Raw genomic sequence first — 22,862 nt, 5'->3', positions numbered from 1 at the left:
TAAAGTGACTATTTAGCTGACTATATTTGTAATTCATGTATAGGAGAATAATTTGTCTGAAAGTGAAAACAATATTAAAGTTTTATTTTGAAATATAAAAGTAAATAATCTGATAATGATTAATTTTGAATTGCATTATTATGATTTCTTTAATGAACACTAGTATTTATAGGACCGTATTATAATGGTTTTGTCAAGTAATTTTACATAATAAGTATTACAATATCTTATTCATGACATTGTTGTTATATTTCTTTGACTATTTAGTATTATTAGTAAATTTTATGTTATTACCACCTGACCACAAATACTTGAATTTGTCTCTTCAAGGTAAGGAGGATGTGGCCAACCTAAATCTATGGTAAATTATTTCGAATCCAAATCTATGGCAAATATATGTCGTTTTCTAACTATGGATGAACTTTTCCAAATGATGGCCCTTAATAATTACAAATAACAAAAAAAACTCTCGCACATTATCTTATAAGAAATTTAAAGAGTACCATCAGGACAATGAAATAGTTAATAACAAGGAAACATAAAAGCAAAACATATGAAAATATACTCAAATACATGTAAGTCAAAGTAAAAATTAAAAGTAAAATCAGGTGCTCCAGAAGAGTAAGCATGTCCTGCTCCACATGTACATGTGGCACATGTTGCAATGTCTTAAGGTAATAAAATAGTTTATATAACACAACTGTCATCTGGAATGGTAACTGTTTCTATGTGTTCCCCCATTGTCTTTGATAACAACCAAATAAGACTACATTTCTAATTGTGGTTTTAGGGTTTACTATTTTCCCCAAAAATTCTTATTGGTGCATTCGGTTGTTGTCTGCTTATTGTCGGGTTTTTGTGTCTTTGACACCTTCCCCATTTCCATTTTCAATTTTACAATTTCAAAATCTACCATATATTTGTAGAAAACTAAAAACTGCCATAGCTTTAGAAATTGTGACATCGTATTGTCATACATTGTATATCATTGTATATACATGTATGAAAACCACAATAATTAAAAAAAAAAAATTTGATTGATTCATTTTTAATGTATCATAAAAAAAAAATTTGTTGATTTCTCTAGTCATCATGGTCATGACCATTGCATTACCTAATGTGATTTTCGGCATAGGTTAAAAGAGTTTACTTTTTCTTAACAATCCTGAAAGGTTGATTTTTTTGTTACTTTTAATTTCATATATTTGAATCCACAGATGTTAAAAATTTGGAAGGACATCGCATATGGTGGGAGGATCCCAATAATAAAACAGGTTCTGGTCCCCATATTCCACCTGATAATGTGCCATACATTGTACTAGGACTAGAGGTACGAGAATGTCACCAGGGACCAAATCGCCGCCATACAGACACTGAGGTAATTCACACAGTTGTAATTATAACTCTAGTTTTGCACATTGTTAGATTGTAACAATAAACAAACCTACCGACCCTATGTTTTACACTCTTTTGATCTGCAGAACTTAAATTGAAACTGTTGTCAAATTGGAGTGTCTGTTTAGCTTGAGGAGAAATTGTCATGATACTGTAGTTATCATGAAAATAAGATGATTTATAATGGCCAATGAGCCAAATATGCCTCCAAGTACTTCAGATTTTTTACTTTTAATACAATGTTCATTTTACCATGTTTCAATTTGAAAGGTTGATTGTCAGCGTTATGTATGGCAAATTTCCTGTCTCTATGTAGTATCACCAATGTTCTATTCCATTTTTCCATCCATTTATTCCTGCGATCCTTAACTTTAAAAACTGTATTAAAATATTGTAGTTCTACATGTTATACATGTTATACTTTATTTGTTCCAAATATTGAATTTCACACTGATGTAAACAAAAATGTATGTTCTGTCTCATAAAATTTCAAGATGATCCATAATGATTTAGGAGGTCATAGTCATAAACAACATTAAACTGATTGCAGACTGATGCCTGTGTGATACATTGCTTTCTAGGTGCATATTAATCATGTTTTAATGACAATGTATATTAGGAATGTTTTTTTATGTCCATTTTATGTTATTCAGGTCTCACACAGAGTATATAATGTGACATTCCAGGCTTAGACTATAATTGGTTCACTTTTAAAAGAAAGAAACGTTTTTTTTAAGAATTTGTTGGTTGTATGACAAAAGATTGGTTTTCGAGATTATAAAGAAATCAAAAAGCAATGAAAAGATGCCTTTTACAATCTTAATAGTGTTGTTCAATTTATTTCTTTTACCTAAAATGTTAAAATCACAATTATTTATTGTCCTTTTTCACAAATAATTCAGTAAAGTTTATTCTTTTTTCCTGTAGACCCCAGAATGGCAAAAGATTAATTCAGAATACCAAAAAACAGAATTGCTTAGCCACAGTAAGATTGAGAAAAATTCTGAAATTTCCTGAATATGAGGTAGTGTATAGTCAGTATACTCAGGAAAAGAAGTAAATGTGCATCTACTTAATTTATAAAAAAAAAAACATTTCAGCAAATCAAACCTTTTACATTAAATTTGACAAGAAAGACAAGGAAACAAAATAGTTAAATAAAGGTCATTATCAATACCTAGTCATATAAATAGGAAAAAGCAATGGTCAACATATTTTTTTAGTCCATTACTTTTTATTGCTCTGGATGAAGGTTGACATTAATGTGTCACAACTTGATATAAGTGCACTTTCTTTAATACCATTAGAAAATTGCAGTATACAGAGGAATAAACTTTATATCTTACATTAGAATGAACTTTAAAAAAAAAAAGGTAACCTACAAATCAAAAACTATTAATTTGGTTAACTAATTTTTTAACAGATAGTTGAATTGATGATCACACCCACTTTTTTCTACAATCCCTGAACTGCTTTCAAAATTTGAAGGATATTTTTAAAGCAGTCCTCATACACTTTCACTAGTATATGGAAACAAAACTGCAGACTAACACATTCACTGTGCCAACTTGTAACATTTTTATTCAATATTCCTTTGTTCCATTGTTATATATTTCCTTTTATTGAAACAAAACACATTTCTTCACCAGATACAAGGTACTGCCTCACAATGGAAAAAAAAGAAAATGGCAAAACAACTCAAAGATTCCTTTACAAATCAAACACTTAAAGATACGAGTGTATGTGTCCTTGCCAAAGGAAGAGGACCATGCATGTCATCTGATTGGAGAAGTATATTATACTATTTTGATATTTGTTTACAGTTATTGCATATATTGTGCTATACCTGTTGTCAACATTTTGTATTATACTTCAAAACACTTTCACCATTTGTCATGGAACTTTTGTTAATTGTATTAAAGTATTGACTGTTTCAATTATAAGTTTTACATTTTATATTTCTGGAGTTATGGGACTCCATTCACCAAAAAAAGGGGATTTTCCAGTTTTCCAACTACATGGCATTTGTTTATCTCAAATTTGCTTTCAACATTTTTCATGACAGCTTAAATTGTCCTTATACATACATTTACATATACATGTAGATGTATAAGACTTCATTTGACATTGGATCATCTCAAACTTTGTATAACAGATGTTTTTGACATTCCTATGCATACAGTCATTTTCTATGTGACACAGATAACAAATAAGCAATGAAGTCATACTAGTACAGGGTTCAGATTGAAATTATTTTTGTACAGATGGCTGCATACTGCTTACCAGTTGACAGAAGAATAAATAGGAAAATAGTTGAATTAGTAGATGATGGCATAAGGAGGGTTCCTGAGGTGAAAAAGTTATTGGAACTTTTTGTTCGTGATTTGGAAGTCACAACTACCAACAGTAATAGAAGATTTTTTCCTACTGATGTTGACATAAGGAACCATATTTACCAAGCTATTGTTGCTTCCAGGTAAGTGATTTCAGTATATGTAATACTGTTTACCTACAATATAAATCTGTAGGTATCACTTTTCATGACTTGATGGAAACTTGCCTTTAAATTGATATTATGTTTTCTTAATTTTCAAATCTCTGCTGAGTCAGAGGCAAAATAAAATAGAAATAAAACACTATTTCAACTCTTCATTTTGTGGGTGACATGTACTCACAAGGACCTACTCACAAAGCCAACAAAAAATTGGTATACAAGAAAAATAATGATTCCAGGTTGTTGTACATAGCAGTTCTTTCTAGCATGTTAACCACCGACAGAAGGTATAGACAACATCTGTTTGTAGACAGTGCATAACAGTACTATCTGGTATGTTAACCACCGACAGTAGGTACAGACAAAATCTGTTTGTAGACAGTAGGTACAGACAAAATCTGTTTGTAGACTGTGCATAGCAGTACTATCTGGTATGTTAACCACCGACGGTAGGTACAGACAAAATCTGTTTGTAGACAGTGCATAGCAGTACTTTCTCGTATGTTAACCACCGACAGTAGGTATAGACAAAATCGGTTTGTAGACAAGGCATATCAGTACTATCTGCTATGTTAACAACCGACGGTAGGTACAGACAAAATCTGTTTGTACACAGTGCATAACAGTACTATATGGCATGTTAACCACCGACAGTAGGTATAGATAAAATCTCCTTGTAGACTGTGTATAGGAGTACTATGTGGTATGTTAACCACCGACAGTAGGTATAGACAAAATCTGCTTGTAGACTGTGCATAGCAGTACTATCTGGTATGTTAACCACCAACGGTAGGTACAGACAAAATCTGTTTGTAGACAGTGCATACCAGTACTATCTGGTATGTTAACCACCAACAGTAGGTATAGATAAAATCTGCTTGTACACTGTGTATAGGGGTACCATCTGGTATGTTAACCACCCACAGTAGGTACAGACAAAATCTGTTAGTAGACTGTGCATAGCAGTACTATCTGGTATGTTAACCACCGACAGTAGGTATAGACAAAATCTGTTTGTAGACAGTGCATAGCAGTACTATCTCGTATGTTAACCACCAACAGTAGGTATGGACAAAACCTGTTTGTCGATAGTGCATACCAGTACTCTCAGATATGTTAACCACCGACAGTAGGTATACACAAAATCTGTTTGTAGACAGTGTATAGGAGTACTATCTGGTATGTTAACCACCGACAGTAGGTGTAGACAAAATCTGTTTGTAGACAGTGCATAGCAGTACTATCTCGTATGTTAACCACCGACAGTAGGTATAGACAAAATCTGCTAGTAGACTGTGTATAGGAGTACTATCTGGTATGTTAACCTCCGACAGTTGGTATACACAAAATCTGTTTGTAGACAGTGTATAGGAGTACTATCTGGTATGTTAACCACCGACAGTAGGTATAGACAAAACCTTTTTGTAGACAGTGGATACCAGTACTCTCAGATATGTTAACCACCGACAGTAAGTATAGACAAAATCTGTTTGTAGACAGTGTATAGGAGTACTATCTGGTATGTTAACCACCAACAGTAGGTATAGACAAAATCTGTTTGTAGACAGTGCATAGCAGTTCTATCTCGTATGTTAACCACCGACAGTAGGTATAGATAAAATCTGTTTGTAGACTGTGCATAGCAGTACTATCTGGTATGTTAACCACCAACGGTAGGTACCGACAAAATCTGTTTGTAGACAGTGCATAGCAGTACTATCTGGTATGTTAACCACCCACAGTAGGTACAGACAAAATCTGTTTGTAGACAGTGCATAGCAGTACTATCTTGTATGTTAACCACCGACAGTAGGTATAGATTAAATGTCCTTGTAGACTGTGTATAGGAGTACTATTTGTAGACTGTGCATAGCAGTACTATCTGGTATGTTAACCACCGACAGTAGGTATAGATAAAATCTGCTTGTAGACTGTGTATAGGAGTACTACCTGGTATGTTAACCACCGACAGTAGGTAAAGACAAAATCTGTTTGTAGACAGTGCATACCAGTACTATCTGGTATGTTAACCACCGACAGTAGGTATAGACAAAACCTGCTAGTAGACTGTGTATAGGAGTACTATCTGGTATGTTAACCACCGACAGTTGGTATACACAAAATCTGTTTGTAGACAGTGCATATCAGTACTATCTGGTATGTTAACCACCGACAGTAGGTATAGACAAAACCTGTTTGTAGACAGTGCATACCAGTTCTATTTTGTTTGTTAACCACCGACAGTAGGTATAGACAAAACCTGCTAGTAGACAGTGTATAGGAGTACTATCTGGTATGTTAACCACCGACAGTAGGTATAGATAAAATCTGCTTGCAAACTGTGTATAGGAGTACTATTTGCTATGTTAACCACCGACAGTAGGTATAGACAAAATCTGTTTGTAGACAGTGCATACCAGTTCTATTTTGTTTGTTAACCACCGACAGTAGGTATAGACAAAACCTGCTAGTAGACAGTGTATAGGAGTACTATCTGGTATGTTAACCACCGACAGTAGGTATAGACAACATCTGTTTGTAGACAAGGCATAGCAGTACTATCTGGTATGTTAACCACCGACAGCAGGTACAGACAAAATCTGTTTGTAGACAGTGCATATCAGTACTATCTGGTATGTTAACCACCGACAGTAGGTATAGATAAAATCTGCTTGTAGACTGTGTATAGGAGTACTATCTGGTATGTTAACCACCGACATTAGGTATAGACAAAATCTGTTTGTAGACAGTGCATACCAGTACTATCTGGTATGTTAACCACCGACAGTAGGTATAGACAAAACCTGCTAGTAGACTGTGTATAGGAGTACTGTCTGGTATGTTAACCACCGACAGTAGGTATAGACAAAATCTGTTTGTAGACAGTGTATAGGAGTACTATCTGGTATGTTAACCACCCACAGTATGTATAGATAAAATCTGCTTGCAAACTGTGTATAGGAGTACTATCTGGTATGTTAACCACCGACAGTAGGTATAGATAAAATCTGCTTGTAGACTGTGTATAGGAGTACTATTTGGTATGTTAACCACCGACAGTAGGTATAGATAAAACCTGCTAGTAGACTGTGTATAGGAGTACTATCTGGTATGTTAACCACCGACAGTAGGTATAGACAAAATCTGTTTGTAGACAGTGCATACCAGTACTATCTGGTATGTTAACCACCGACAGTAGGTATAGACAAAACCTGCTAGTAGACTGTGTATTGGAGTACTATCTGGTATGTTAACCACCGACAGTAGGTATAGACAAAACCTGCTAGTAGACTGTGTATAGGAGTACTATCTGGTATGTTAACCACCGACAGTTGGTATACACAAAATCTGTTTGTAGACAGTGCATATCAGTACTATCTGGTATGTTAACCACCGACAGTAGGTATAGATAAAATCTGCTTGCAAACTGTGTATAGGAGTACTATCTGGTATGTTAACCACCGACAGTAGGTATAGACAAAATCTGTTTGTAGACAGTGCATACCAGTTCTATCTGGTTTGTTAACCACCGACAGTAGGTATAGACAAAACCTGCTAGTAGACAGTGTATAGGAGTACTATCTGGTATGTTAACCACCGACAGTAGGTATAGACAAAATCTGTTTGTAGACAGTGCATAGCAGTACTATCTTGTATGTTAACCACCGACAGTAGGTATAGACAAAATCTGTTTGTAGACTGTGTATAGCAGTACTATCTGGTATGTTAACCACCGACAGTAGGTATAGACAAAACCTGCTAGTAGACTGTGTATAGGAGTACTGTCTGGTATGTTAACCACCGACAGTAGGTATAGACAAAATCTGTTTGTAGACAGTGTATAGGAGTACTATCTGGTATGTTAACCACCCACAGTATGTATAGATAAAATCTGCTTGCAAACTGTGTATAGGAGTACTATCTGGTATGTTAACCACCGACAGTAGGTATAGATAAAATCTGCTTGTAGACTGTGTATAGGAGTACTATTTGGTATGTTAACCACCGACAGTTGGTATACACAAAATCTGTTTGTAGACAGTGCATATCAGTACTATCTGGTATGTTAACCACCGACAGTAGGTATAGATAAAATCTGTTTGTAGACAGTGCATACCAGTTCTATTTTGTTTGTTAACCACCGACAGTAGGTATAGACAAAATCTGTTTGTAGACAGTGCATACCAGTTCTATTTTGTTTGTTAACCACCGACAGTAGGTATAGACAAAACCTGCTAGTAGACAGTGTATAGGAGTACTATCTGGTATGTTAACCACCGACAGTAGGTATAGACAAAATCTGTTTGTAGACAGTGCATATCAGTACTATCTGGTATGTTAACCACCGACAGTAGGTACCGACAAAATCTGTTTGTAGACAGTGCATAGCAGTACTATCTGGTATGTTAACCACCCACAGTAGGTACAGACAAAATCTGTTTGTAGACAGTGCATAGCAGTACTATCTTGTATGTTAACCACCAACAGTAGGTATAGATTAAATGTGCTTGTAGACTGTGTATAGGAGTACTATTTGTAGACTGTGCATAGCAGTACTATCTGGTATGTTAACCACCGACAGCAGGTACAGACAAAATCTGTTTGTAGACAGTGCATATCAGTACTATCTGGTATGTTAACCACCGACAGTAGGTATAGACAAAATCTGTTTGTAGACAGTGCATACCAGTACTATCTGGTATGTTAACCACCGACAGTAGGTATGGACAAAACCTGCTAGTAGACTGTGTATAGGAGTACTATCTGGTATGTTAACCACCGACAGTAGGTATAGACAACATCTGTTTGTAGACAAGGCATAGCAGTAATATCTGGTATGTTAACCACTGATGGTAAGTATAGATAAAATCTGTTTGTGGACTGTCCTAAGCATTTTTAAACAATTATTTTATCTTTATCAGTTACTGTTTTTATTCTATTTAAAGCCCCCCTTCTAATTAACGCCCCCCTACCGAAAATCATGCGTTCAGAACTTTTGACTTCTGATAAACGCCCCCATTTTCCAGTTAAAAAAATAAAATTGAAAGTTACCCATTACAATATTGCTAAGACATCGACCCGGTCACTCAGAAACATGAACCGAAAAAATCAATAATGCCCATGTTTTAATCCACTTCGATAATCCAACACAGTGTGAACAAGTTCCAAAAATAGATCTGTCAGTTACACAGTACGCTGTTGAAATTATGTTCCATTGATATGCACGCTTGTTCATTCGAAAATTTTAACAAATTATTTGATGAGGTCACTTTACCGATAAACGCTATTTATAGATTATGGAGACAATAAGAAACACGTGTATGTTACTATAGTCTGTTTCAAGAAAATTCAGGTAAAGGTCAATGCAGTAAGGTACGAAATTCATTTTTCTAATTGAGGCCCCCCTTTTGGAAATTGTCTTCACCCCCGGGGCGTTCATTAGAATAAATACAGTATTTACATACAAAAATTTATTCATATCTTAAATATTGTATCTGTCTATTGAAAAGACATTGAACTGTGAGTGATGTAATTCCTGACAAATGTTTCTTTTATTTATAACAGATTCTGCAAAAATGATCAACAAAATTTGCAAATTTTGGTAAACAAGTGGAAAGAAGACAGTCCGAAAGATAAATTCTTTTATCAGCCTGTGTGAGTCATTTATTTAAACAGAAAATGTTTTGACATTAATTCTATTGTCAAATTTATGACAATAACTGATTAAGATCCAGGTACAGTTCTTGTCCTTAACCAGGTAGCTTAAATAATCCAAATAAGGATGTCAACTAATCATTGTCGAGCCTGCAACTTTTGTTGCAGAAAGCTTGACATAGGGATAGTGATCTTCCGGCGGCGGCGGCTACGGCGGCGGCATTAACTACCTTCTTAACAGCTTTATATTTTAGAAGGTGGAAGACCTGGATGCTTCATACTTTGTATATAGATGCCTCATGTTACCAAGTTTCCGTAAGTCACATGTCCAATGTCCTTGACCTCATTTTCATGGTTCAGGGACCACTTGAAAAAAAAGTTCAAATTTTTTGTAATGTTCAATTCTCTCTTATTATAAGTAATAGGATAACTATATATGATATGTGCGTACCTTGCAAGGTCCTCATGTCTGTCAGACAGTTTTCACTTGACCTTGACCTCATTTCATGGATCAGTGAACAAGGTTAAGTTTTGGTGGGCAAGTCCATATCTCAGATACTATAAGCAATAGGGCTAGTATATTCGGTGTATGGAAGGACTGTAAGGTGTACATGTCCAACTGGCAGGTGTCATCTGACCTTGACCTCATTTTCATGGTTCAGTGGTTATAGTTAAATTTTTGTGTTTTGGTCTGTTGTTCTCATACTATATACAATAGGTCTCCTATATTTGTTGTATGGAATGATTGTAAGGTGTACATGTCTAGCGGGCAGATGTCATGTGACCTTGACCTCATTTTCATGGTTCAGTGGTCAAAGTTCAGTTTTTGAGTTTTGGATTTCTTATCTAATACTATATCCCATAGGTCAACTATATTTGGTGTATGGAAATATTTAATGATCTTTATGTCAGTCCCGCAGGTTTTATTTGACCGTGACCTCATTTTCACGGTTCATTGCACAGTGTTAAGTTTTTGTGTTTTGGTCTATTTTTCTTAAACTATAAGTAATAGGTCAACTATATATGTTGTATAGAAGCATTGTTAGCTGTACATGTCTGCCTGGCATGGTTCATCTGACCTTGACCTCATTTTCAAGGTTCATTGGTCTTTGTTTAGTTATCTTGGTTAATGTTAAGCTTATGGTACAGTTGTTATAAAGCTTAGCTTTTTACTTAGGACTATCAGCATAATATCAATGATTAGTATAGAAGGCGAGACATTTCAGCGTGTGCACTCTTGTTTTCATTGTAGGCACTGGGTACGGTTACATGGAAATGTAACAATAATAAAACTATTATTGTTACATTGAGGACTAAATTGGATAAGGAACCGATTAATTACGAATGTAACAATAATTATTGAGGCTACGGTTACATTGCGTTATTGTTACATGAAAAACAGCAATGTTCGATGGGACTAGTAATATGTACTAAATAATAAAGTTGAAGACATTATCTTATTTTTACAATACATACAAGTATAACATACAATTTTTTAATTTTTTTATAGTACGTCCTCCGTGGATTCTGAAATCGGACTCGGACATCTCTTAAACTGAGTTTTACTATGTGTAGTGTTGTGCGTTTGTTTTTTCTACATTGGCTACAGGTGTGGGGGAGGGTTGATATCTCATAAACATGTTTACTCCCCCGCAATTTTGCGTTTTTCTCAAGGCAGGAGCCTTTGCATGGCCTTTGTTAGTGTTGTATGATTTGTTTAATGTTAGTCTCTTGTGTATAATTCGGAGTTAAGTATGACGTCCATTATCACTGAACTAGTATACATATTTGTTTAGGGGCAAGCTGAAGGACGCCTCCGACGGGTGCGGGAGTTTTTCGCTACATTGAAGACCCATTGGTGACCTTCGGGTGTTGTCTGCTCTATGTTCATGATGTTCGGGTTGTTGTCGCTTTGGCACATTCCCCATTTCCATTCTCAATTTTATACATGTATACAGAAGTTCACAGTGTTAGTTCACAGCTAGCAAACTTTGTTTTTGATGTATCAATTTTTGGTAAGTGCGTTTGTATAGCTGTATGAAATTTTTGTCTTGATATTGTTTCAGTTTCGTTTCAAACTCATCCCATGCAAGTTCTAAATTTTTCACCCAAACAAAATTGGTAATAGGAATCTCTTCATCTTTTGTTCAAAGTATAATGACAGTTATACTAGTAGGTGTGCAGTTAAATACTTAAAAGTGAACAGTTTTCTCAGCCCGAGTTTTCAACAACAAACCATTGAACTATATTTTTCGCCTTTGGCACTACTAATTTGAAGTAGTATCTTTTTAAAAGAACATCAAATCCATTAATACCTAAAACTACTGTTGAATAATAATATTTATTATTTATTATTATAACAAGTATTATTTAGATGACATGAATGAATTAAGCAACAAAACTATATAGAAGATTGAAGTTTAATAAATCTAGCGTACATTGCTGTTTTTCATGTAACAATAACGCAATGTAACCGTAGCCTGAATAATTATTGTTACATTCGTAATTAATCGGTTCCTTATCCAATTTAGTCCTCAATGTAACAATAATAGTTTTATTATTGTTACATTTCCATGTAACCGTAGCCAGTGCCTTCATTATAACTTACATACTGATAGTTTACAGAGGTTGAAAGATAATGGAACAAAAAAGGGGAAAATTATTCTTCAAAAAGGGTGTTTAACATTATTAAATGAAACTGTATTTTCATTTAAATTTTTTGGCTTCATAGATAACTGTCTGGCTCATCTTCATAGAAGTAGAAAAATAGGAAATTAGATCTTCTTTGAAATTATATTAGGAATTTTAACTTCAAATTTTACAAATTAATTGCAGTATTGATTTTAGGACATGATTTACTCTTAATCTCCACATGATAATGGAATATTGATGATGTTTTCTGTAATAATATGGCTGAGGGCCATACACTATTGACTCCATCATACATCCTTGTTAGTACAATGGTTAGTACACCTGTCCTTGTGATGGGGGATTGAGGTTCGAGTCCTCGACTTGGATTACAGAAGATGGTGTCTTACTCTTTACATTCAATCATATTAGTAATATTATTATAATTGTAGTTATAAGTTTCGGCATTGATTTGTTTGGCAATCTTCAGTTTAGGGAACGAATTAACATTTCATTTGTAACTCATAACATTATAATTTGTGTATGCTTCATATTATATATTTATTAGGATACTTAACTAAGCAGTTCCATAATTGAAGCCATTTATATCTGATATCTATTTGATTTCCATTTGGCTTATAACTATTACAATTTGGTATACATTTATATTCACACTACTACATGACGAAATAATTTTTATTCAGACAGCATTTGCTTCTCACTTAATTTGAAAACTTTATCTGAGAATAGCAATACATGTATCGGCGTATTTGAACAAGGCATTTATTTCTGGGAAATGTTGGTCTTTAATTGTCTGAAATGAATAAGTTGATTGCATCAAATTAGTTTGATTTGTTTAAAACAAATCCAGGAACATCTATGTGGTAAACTGTTGACATATTTTGAGAAAAAATATTTGATATTTTAGTATATAAAACAGTAAATGTTGTATGAACTCTATCTACAGTTTTCACTCGCAAGTCAAAAATGATTTCATTACTTCTAACTGTACTCGTGCAGGTGCGATTAACTTAACTCTTCAACGAATGATTGTCTGATGTCTTATAAAACTTGCTTATAAAAGTATGGAATGGTTTATTTATTAGATAAATAAGAAATAAATGCAACTTATTACAACTAAATATTCTTTTATAGGCAAGAAATAGCAGATAATACAAATACAGACTATCATGGATTTCTGTTTGTTCATCAGACAGAATTCCAAAGTAGACTCTTGATCAAGTATGGTCAAGAAATCGTTCTGATGGATAGCACATACAATACCATGCAATATCAGATGCCATTGTATCTGATATGTGTCCTTACAAATGTTGGCTATAAAGCAGCGGGTGCATTTGTCATCGGAAAGGAAAGCAGACACAACATTAAAGAAGGCCTTGCCGTATTAAAAACATGGAACCCAGGATGGAACCCCCCATACTTTATGTGTGACAACGATGGCCGAGAAATTGGAGCCATTGAGAGTTTATTTGAAGGTTAGAGTATTACATACTATACATGTTCAGAATGTGGTAACCCCATTTATTATTTTCTCACTTCCTTTGGATTATGATAATATTTATTCTGATTTCAAGTAATGTGTAGCAATTTGATTGTCTGACATTGTCATAATAAATTTTTAATTTCATTTTTCAGCTCACGTGGCCTCAAAGCTTTTCTCATCACTTGGCGTCCGTCGTCTGGGGTCATCATTTGTCCTCGTTAACATTTACAACAAAACTTCTGTGAGATGATTTTAAACAAACTTTGCCACAATCATCATTCTAGGGTATACAGTTATTTAAGAATGTTTCCAATGACAATTGTCGTCCCTTGATTTTCGTTGTTCACGAATATAGTCCCTAGTGTTGACAGTGGATTACTTGCCATTAATTTTTATACCCCTTCCAAATTTATTTCTCCATGTGTAATGCCTCAAATTGCAAGTAGGGGGTTGAAATTACACTGTAAAAAAATTTAGGTCCAGAATTTTTAAGGAAAGTAGTGATTTAGTCCAGCCGAAAAAGGTTAAAAATTAGCACTTCAGAAGCTGTCAACAGATTTCAAGACGCCCTTAACATAAAATTGTCCATATTTTGAGTTACAGCCGATGAAGTTTTCTATAATTTTGATATCATTTGTCCCAAAATTAGTACAACACACTGTAAAAATTTCTTTGAGAAAGCGCAGTGGGATTTTTTTTATTATCATTGATGTTCTAAAAGAAATGCACTACAAAATAATTGTGGTCTCGGACCAGATATTTCACAGCAGAAGACTTAGAACTTAGTACTAGTAATATACAAGGACATATTTCAATTAACATCAGAGTTTTTCATAAATTAATGACTGTTTAAGTGGAGTTCTGGAATCAGAAGTTGTATCCACAGTATAATGTAAAGGCAGGATATGTGTTTTGCAGAGTGAAATTCCAAAATATGGTGTTTTCTTCATATAATTTTTACAATATACAAATTATTATATATGGAAAACTGAATCCGTTACATTCTGCAATAGTGTTCCTTTCCTGTAAGTGAATATGTTTTCTCCCTCTGTCAATACCTTGTTTTGTTGTGATATGCTTTGAACATGAACAATATTTTCAGACTGCACAGTGGCTTTGTGTGATTTCCACCGGGAGCAGGCCTGGGAGAGATATGTTAAGGAAAAAAAGCACAACTTATCTGATCAAAAAGAAGAAGTATTGTCAATGTAAATATTTTTTATAACAAATAGTATTTATATCTTATTTTAAAACTGCTATTTTTTATTGGAAATTGATTATTTATTTTCTAATTTATACAAATGCATTTAACTGGATATTAGGACAAGTAAACATGAAATGGTATTTTTTACAATTAACCTCATTTTTAGACAGTAACCATTAAATTTTTCGGAAAGATTGGAATTTTCCCAAACACGAGATAGTACCTGTTACGGAATAAATCTACAAAATGTGTACACACTGTAATTGTTATGTCTATGTTTATATGTACATATAAACTTTGAAACATTGAGTTTATATCTTTGGAACAGTTTATTCAAATATGTGTGTCATTTGTTTTGTTAATTTACAGGCCAATTTGGTTATTATTTTCATGATGCATTATGAGCATGATTGACAACAATCTGAATCAGGTTATATTTTTTTGTGACAGTACTTTAGGATAAGTTATAGTCTCATTAACTTGGAACTTGATACACAGGTTTCGGATGATGACATCCTTCTTATTTCCATTCCAAAAAAAGAGTCTTAACCTTATTTTCAGGATTCACAAAATATGTTAAATGACAGTGCAATGGAATATCGACCAAAACCTTTTACAAAATGGTCCATGTGATAACAGTACATTTCCATTGCCTTTTTCTGTTATTCAATCACTTTGAAGGGTAACACTTCATAGTAACTTGGTTAATAAATTACTTTAAGTATTGAAAAACAAAAACCTGTTGTGCATTATTATGGAATATACGGTGTGCAATTTCTTTAGTGCAAGGAAAGTAAATTTAGAAGGAGTACATTTGCACTTATCCATTGTTTTTTATTGTTGTGATGACATTTCCTGTACTGCTGATGCTTATATCAAGTCATTTAATTATAGACCTAGACAGTTATCATTATCATTTCAATGTTTTCCAATACACAATAACAGTTTATTTTTCTGTAGGCTCCGAAAGATTGCAAGGTCAAAAACCGAGGCAGCTTACAAGATTAATGTTACCATATTACGACAAAGCAAAATATACAGAGACAATGAAGAGTTCCAGCAGTATATCGAAAAAAGATATCTGCTGGAAAAGGAGGTATACATAATAAATAAATGGATGAAGGCCAGGTTTATACATCGTAGTTGCCATTATTTCTCATCTGTGAAATCAATAGATGGAATAATAGTTTTGAAGTAGATAGAACTCAATTAAAATTAAAAACAAATAAACTGAAATTTACTGTTTCGACTTTAATAATCATTAGGGGGAAAAACTGTGGAAAACATATTGATAAAAATAAATTATGTAACTGTTTCTCATTCAGTAGCAATCATTCCATTTTTTCTCGAAAATGTTTAAAATATTGAACTGGAACTAGTTATCAAATGGCATTATAACATCTGACTTGATGCAATGAAATATATATTGTTTTCAGAGATGGGTAAATTGCTTCAGAAACTCAATTCTTAATATAAGAGTGAGTACAACGAACGGATTAGAGAGACAGAACAGGGACTTTAAACACAAATATCTTAAAGAATTCGGCCAAGGAAAGACCTTGTGCTCAATGATATCAACTTTGGTGGAAAAGTTTGTACCTGAAAATGAGAAAAAGTATGTTATGTTATTTTATTTCATCTTCAGCTTGACAAAGGAAGAATTAAGAATTTCTTACAAACAAAATCTGTTATAATTGAAATATACACTTATTGAACATGTGGAAATGACAATGTCTGTATTAAGTATATGGAAATTAGTATCTGACACTAATGTGATAAATTTAGGAAAATTTTGGAAGAATTAACAGTGGCAACACCCATTGGCAACTTATATTACTCAGATTTTTTTAGATACACCATATTCTTTACTTTCAAGTGAAATTTAAATGGGCATGGGGTGGTGCCTAACATCAGATAATAAACCTAGTAAAAAAAAATTAGAATTTTTGGAAAAATAACTACTGAAATGTAAGGTAATATGCAATGTAATGTTAATTAATATGTTTTTCTGTATACCTTTGTTCAACTTAGGTGATACAAGAATAAAATGATACATAATAACAGGAAACATATTTATGGTACATGCTGGCACAATTTTGTTAGCTCACTGGGGCCCAAAGAGCCCCATCTGAGCTAATGCCATCACTTGGCGTCCATCGTTGTCTGTCATCGTAAACTATTTCATAAATCTTCTCCGCTGAAACAACTGGGCCAAATACCTTCAAACTTTAACTAAATGTTCCTTAGGGTATCCAGTTTATAAACTGTATCCGAAACTTTGATTCATTGACAAACATGGCCGCCATGGCTAAAAATAGAACATAGGGGTCAAATGCAGTTTTTGGCTTATATCTCAAAAAATAAAGCTTTTGCAGCAAATCTGACCTGGGGTCAATTGTTCAATTGGTCAAAATCTATCAGCCGTGAAATTTTAAGACAAATCGAACAACCCATTGTTATTTTTAAGACAATTTTGCTGTTTTTTTTTATTATCTTGGATATTATTATAGATAGATATAAAATGTAAACAGCAATACTGTTCAGCAAAGTAAGATGTACAAAAAAGCTAAATGATCGAAATTGTCAATTGACCCCTTAAGGAGTTATTGCCCTTTGAAGACAATTTTACACAATTTGTTCATCAACTTTGCTAACATTTACAAATCTTCTCTGTAAATAATAGTAATAAACAATTGTTTTTAGGTACAAGAGAATGAATGTTACCTGTTTGACTGAAAATAGGAGATATCACCACAGTGTACCATTATTCCTCCATAACAAGCCAAGACACTTTGTTGTGCACTGTTTGGATAGACTGCCACCAAAGGTTTCAAAGATCAGTTCAAGTCAAATCACCTCAACTACAGAAGGTTTCCTTGTCAGAAGTACAGATTCTGGAACTGATTATACAATTTCAATAGGAAATGATAAACCATCCTGTTCATGTCCAGACTGGGCAAAATTCTTTTGGCCATGCAAGCATTTGCTTGCTGTTTTTTCAATATACCCTGCGTATGGTTGGGAATTTATGCCAAATGGTTACACATCACAACCAGTCTTCAATCTGGATACAGATTTTCAGAAACCCTATATTATGTTTAATGATGGTAATGACAGAATGGACATATCACCAGATACTACTGTCACTGAGAAGTCTGTAAGAAATAACTGTTTTGATATCTTGAAACAGATTACAAGTGGGTTATACATTATTTCCTCAACAGATACATTACTGAAGATAGAAGGCATCCTTCAAACAGTGGATAGCTTACTTGATGACAGTACACCCAAACTGTCTGGATTGCCAGTTAAACATAAACGTAAAACTATCATAACAAAAAAGCAGAAATCAACAATTTCCCAGCCTGGACAACACAAAACCCGAATGGGTATAGTGGATGAACCATCCAAAGAACAGCTAGGTGGTGGAGGAGGAAATCTTGTATGTGGACAACAGCAACAAATGTTTCCGGGGATTGATTTGACACCATATGAAAATGGTATTTATATTTATTGCTTTAACTTTTGTAACATTTAATTAGAACCGTTAAATATTGCATACAATTGAGAATGGAAATGGGGATTGTGTCAAAGGGATAAGAACAGATCATAGAGCACACAACTGTGGAATGCCAACATTGGGTCTTCAATGCAGCAAGAAATCCTTTTTGACAACTGTCATTAAAATTAAGAATGAGGATACATATTACATAGACAATAACTGTTTAGTGTCTTTAAATATCAGCTGTACAAGGCTAGGACACAAGGTGTATGCGAGCTTTTAGCGAGCTATTACCACTGTTTCCAGCCGAGTTTTTATCCGGCAATTAATTCTGTATATTATTTGTGTTTTGAAAGACACAAAACACATGTTTTGCATTTATTTTTGATTTGAAATCCCTTGAGGCCCAAATAGTAATAGGATACAGTAATCACTTATTCAGCTGAAGACGGGGGATCAAAAAAAGAATCTGGAATTGTCAACAATAATACATCGGTCAAGGTGAATAATTATCTATTTTAACATAACAACTTATTTCAACAGTAAAAACAAATAACAAAACATTGTCCAATTTGAAACAGGAGCGTACGATTTGTCCTATGCTTCAGACTTGACATTCACTTTAAACATGCATGCTGAAATTGACATGGTTGTTTTTGTAACCCAATCATAGACATTCCAGTTTTGAAATCGATAGTTGTCATCGTAGAAAAGACTGCTTTTCATGTGTGTATGTTATAAGAAAATTGGTGTGATTCTTACAATGTATAAAAGTAATCGTTAATTCGTAAATGATACAAGTTGGAATGCGACTGCAATACACACTCTCAGGTCACGCAGGTTCATACAATACTCGGTCCAGCAGTGGGCGCAGCTTTAAAGCAAAATCTGTATAGTATACAGATACAGCATAACGATATCTGTAGGGCTGTATCTGTATAGTAGAACATCCAATTGCAGGATAAATGTTTTTAAGAATGGTCTAAAACAAACTGTCCTTGATCACCCAATAGTGCATAACTTCACTGATAAATTTTTCAAATGATTTTTAGGGATAATTGAAAGTCAGGTTTGAACTAAGTAATATTTAGGTTCCACTTTTTACTGAGGGGGGATAGGACCTTTATTGGGACTCCGGGATCTGGTGTTTGTAAGCTTGGGATTTCGGGATTGACTCTTTCGGGATCCGGGAATTCTCTTTTCGAATATCGGGAGCTCGGAATTTCGTGTTTTCAAGCCCTGGATTTTCATGATTTCGTGTTTTTAAGTTTGGGATTTCGGGATCAGGACCCCTCCTACCCTCCCTCTTTACTGGATTATCAACTTCCAGGAATCCCTTAGTTCATGACACTGTTTTTTGGACAATTCTTCACTATTGTGGAATTAAGTAGGATTGCCTTGAAATACTAGTTTGAAATGAAATTATTTTCTTCATTTTAAATCACAAAATTTATACACAAAACTTATCATCTTTTACTGATTTCTCTGGTTTTGATATTAGCAATTCATTAATGCTTTCAAGAGTTATAGAAAGTGGATATGATTATGATTTTTTTTTTCACACAATGACTTCCTTCTTTAAAACTACATGGAGAATAGTGCTGCCTACTATTTACAATGACACTTTCTTGTTAAGTTTAAATAGTTATTAAATTATATTAAGAGATATAATTTTAGTGTAAGTATTTGTTTTTAAATAATGTTCCTTGAAAATTTGTTGGCAATGATAACTGTTGCTGTACATCTTACTGGACATATCAAACCTTACAGGTTCCTGTAAATTTTTTACGGCAACATAGTAATTATCAGATGTCATTATAGAAAGGGATTGTGGTATGATGTCAATAGTTCAACTGTGCAAAATTCTCAGGTCAACCACCAGATTTCATAACAGCTATATGGTGTACTGTTACATCATTGTATATTACATAACAATTTATTTTACAGAGGTGGATAATATTTGGAGCCGAAATATGACTACAGACACTATTCGTGGAAAATGTGGACCTTTTATCATTTCAGACACTTCTATACATCAGTTGAAGACATTTTTATCTGACGAAGTAAGTTGTAGTTATCAAATTCTATACTGCACCCCTTATTATTCTGCATTATTTGTCTAATTCATAACATGTTGTCACTTTGTAGGTAATAAGGACATACTACGTAGAAGTACCACATATCGACAGGTAGCCTTTGGACTTATCTGCTTCATATTCACATGAAATTATGATTCAATTTTTTTTCTTATACGTACAACTTTCTTTTCTAACAGTTATTTTATTTCTCCAGGACGTAGGGTATGTGAGCGTGCTCCACTAAGGTTACTTGTGTATGCAATATTCGTTTAAATATCTTATTTTGAATGCAACAGTCTATGACTGAAATTGTTTTTCTCATATGCTAAATAGTACGGAATATTAAATTGGACTTGTTTCGAATTCTGTACTGTCATGTAGAATTATATAGATATACAATAAAAACGAATCAGATAATGTGTTAAGTATCAGGTTGAGCTCCATTTTATCAATTGGGAGGTTGTTACATTATTTTTCATTTCATTAACAGGTTTTGGATTCATATCTGTACGTTCTTTCCCAAGTTTTTACTGGAGTCTATCATATTGATGCAGTTGTCTTCACCGCAATAGTTAACAATGCTGAAACATTACATGGACTGATGAGAGGGGTAAAGTATTCTGAATCATTTTTGAAACCTAATTTCCTATTTTCTTTTTTCCGGTATCATGAATTTATATTGATGAACTTTTCGTAATATTTCTCATCATGTACTTTCCAGCACTAAACATTGTAAGTAGTTTGTAAATCCACCTAACAGTGTCAACAGGCAGCAATTAAATGGATAAAATGATCAGCAGTAAAGGATAAAAAAAAAATGAGATTTTTGTCATGAATTGCAATCAAGTTAACAATGTTGGAGGGTATCCTTTATTGAATCCGCAAATATATAAGGCCATGGTGAGCTTCAACGGCAGGGAATGTACTTTGATTTGCCATATGAGGGAAATAAAGGTCATTATCTGTTAAATAGGTATTTGTATGGAGAGTTGTCTCATTGGCACTCACACCACATCTTCCTATATACAGCTATCTGAAAATTATAATTTGTTTTGCAATAACATGAATCTTCCTTATCTATGCTATATTTAAGTTTTGCACATCAGTCATCAGTACCCAAAAATAAGACGCAAATTTAATATGCAAAGTAAAAAGAAATAATTAGCTGTTACCGGTATATTTAAGACATAATTGATGCAAACTATACTTTATTATACTTTTGACATGGGTAGGCATTATATTCGTCATTATTTAAAAAGTAGAGCTTGCATCAATTATTTCAATTCTGATTAGGACAATTAACCTAATTTCTATGTCCGATTTGCAAAAGTTTAAGAGTTGGTAAAGGCTCTTCCATGAACCTCCCTTTTTCTTTTTGTAAACCTGCAAACGACTGGCAATGTGATTTTTCAGAGGGAGGAATTTTGAACAGTCAGCATGAACTGTTGTCGTATCTAGGTCAAGTATGTGAATTTCGAATTGCAACACAATTTACAGTCCTAATGAACGAATAAGTAACAACATGTGCATCATTTAAGAGTTCTGAACTGTTTTAAGTTTATGAAATATATTAAATGCATGCCAATTTGATAAAATTCATTATTCTGCAGGATTCACACACAATTTATTGGATTTAGATCATGGGTTTATTCACAAATCGAACGAAGCACGTCATATTAGAATTAGAAATAAGTCATGTGAAGCTAAACACAATAACTAAGAATTAATACCAATATCCACTCATATATTCTGCCAGGTAGGGATCTTGGTGAGTTACCTGAATAATGAGTATGCAATTAAAACTTCCATCTGGAAGATATTTGACTGCATGAATACAAAAAAGAGGGTGACATGAATTATTGTACCTGATGACGTGAAACTATTGTAATAGCAATCATGGCAATATTGAGTTTTAAATGTATAATAACATATCATGTTACATTTACTTGTGATTTGACATTTTTAAAAAATTGATTCATTTCAATATATATTGTCTGTATGCTACTAACATTTATATCAATTTTTTACATTTTGTATGATAAGAAACTGTGCTGCTAAATAAATCTTTATTCTTTAAAGTAATTGTCCACATAATTTCAGGTTAAAATTTATGATTATGAATATATAGTTGCTGCCTTGCATGAAGGAGGAAATCACTGGACCTTAGTGGTAAGTGATGTCATTTGCTGCTGTAATTTGTTTTGTAATGAATTATGACAGTTTAAGAAAGTATGATAAATATGATGTGCAAGAATGCTTCTGAATGTAGAGTAGCTGCTTTTACGGACATCCTAGAAATTAACAATCTGGCCATGCATGCATTGAGTTATTTTTTTAATTCAAATAAAGATACATGGCAGATTTCTTGTGGAATTTGAGGTAGGCACTTAAAGTTAACCATC

General features: G+C 33.6%; 1 protein-coding gene across 1 annotated transcript; it reads left to right on the top strand.

Annotated features, from left to right (window-relative positions):
* Positions 1–2,326: 2,326 nt before the first annotated feature.
* LOC139506756 (calcium-responsive transcription factor-like) lies at positions 2,327–22,832 on the top strand. The gene is made up of 7 exons (XM_071295544.1): positions 2,327–2,419; positions 3,045–3,186; positions 3,660–3,871; positions 9,455–9,544; positions 20,330–20,445; positions 20,951–21,070; positions 22,561–22,832. The coding sequence occupies exons 1-5, from the start codon at positions 2,415–2,417 to the stop codon at positions 20,337–20,339; spliced, it is 459 nt and encodes a 152-aa protein (XP_071151645.1). The 5' UTR covers positions 2,327–2,414; the 3' UTR covers positions 20,340–20,445; positions 20,951–21,070; positions 22,561–22,832.
* The last annotated feature ends 30 nt before the right edge of the window (positions 22,833–22,862 follow it).

This window comes from Mytilus edulis, unplaced genomic scaffold (assembly GCF_963676685.1).
Source record: "Mytilus edulis unplaced genomic scaffold, xbMytEdul2.2 SCAFFOLD_429, whole genome shotgun sequence".
Taxonomy (NCBI): domain Eukaryota; kingdom Metazoa; phylum Mollusca; class Bivalvia; order Mytilida; family Mytilidae; genus Mytilus; species Mytilus edulis.
The sequence above is the reverse complement of the archived record's forward strand: the minus strand, read 5'-3'. Positions and strand labels throughout refer to the sequence as shown.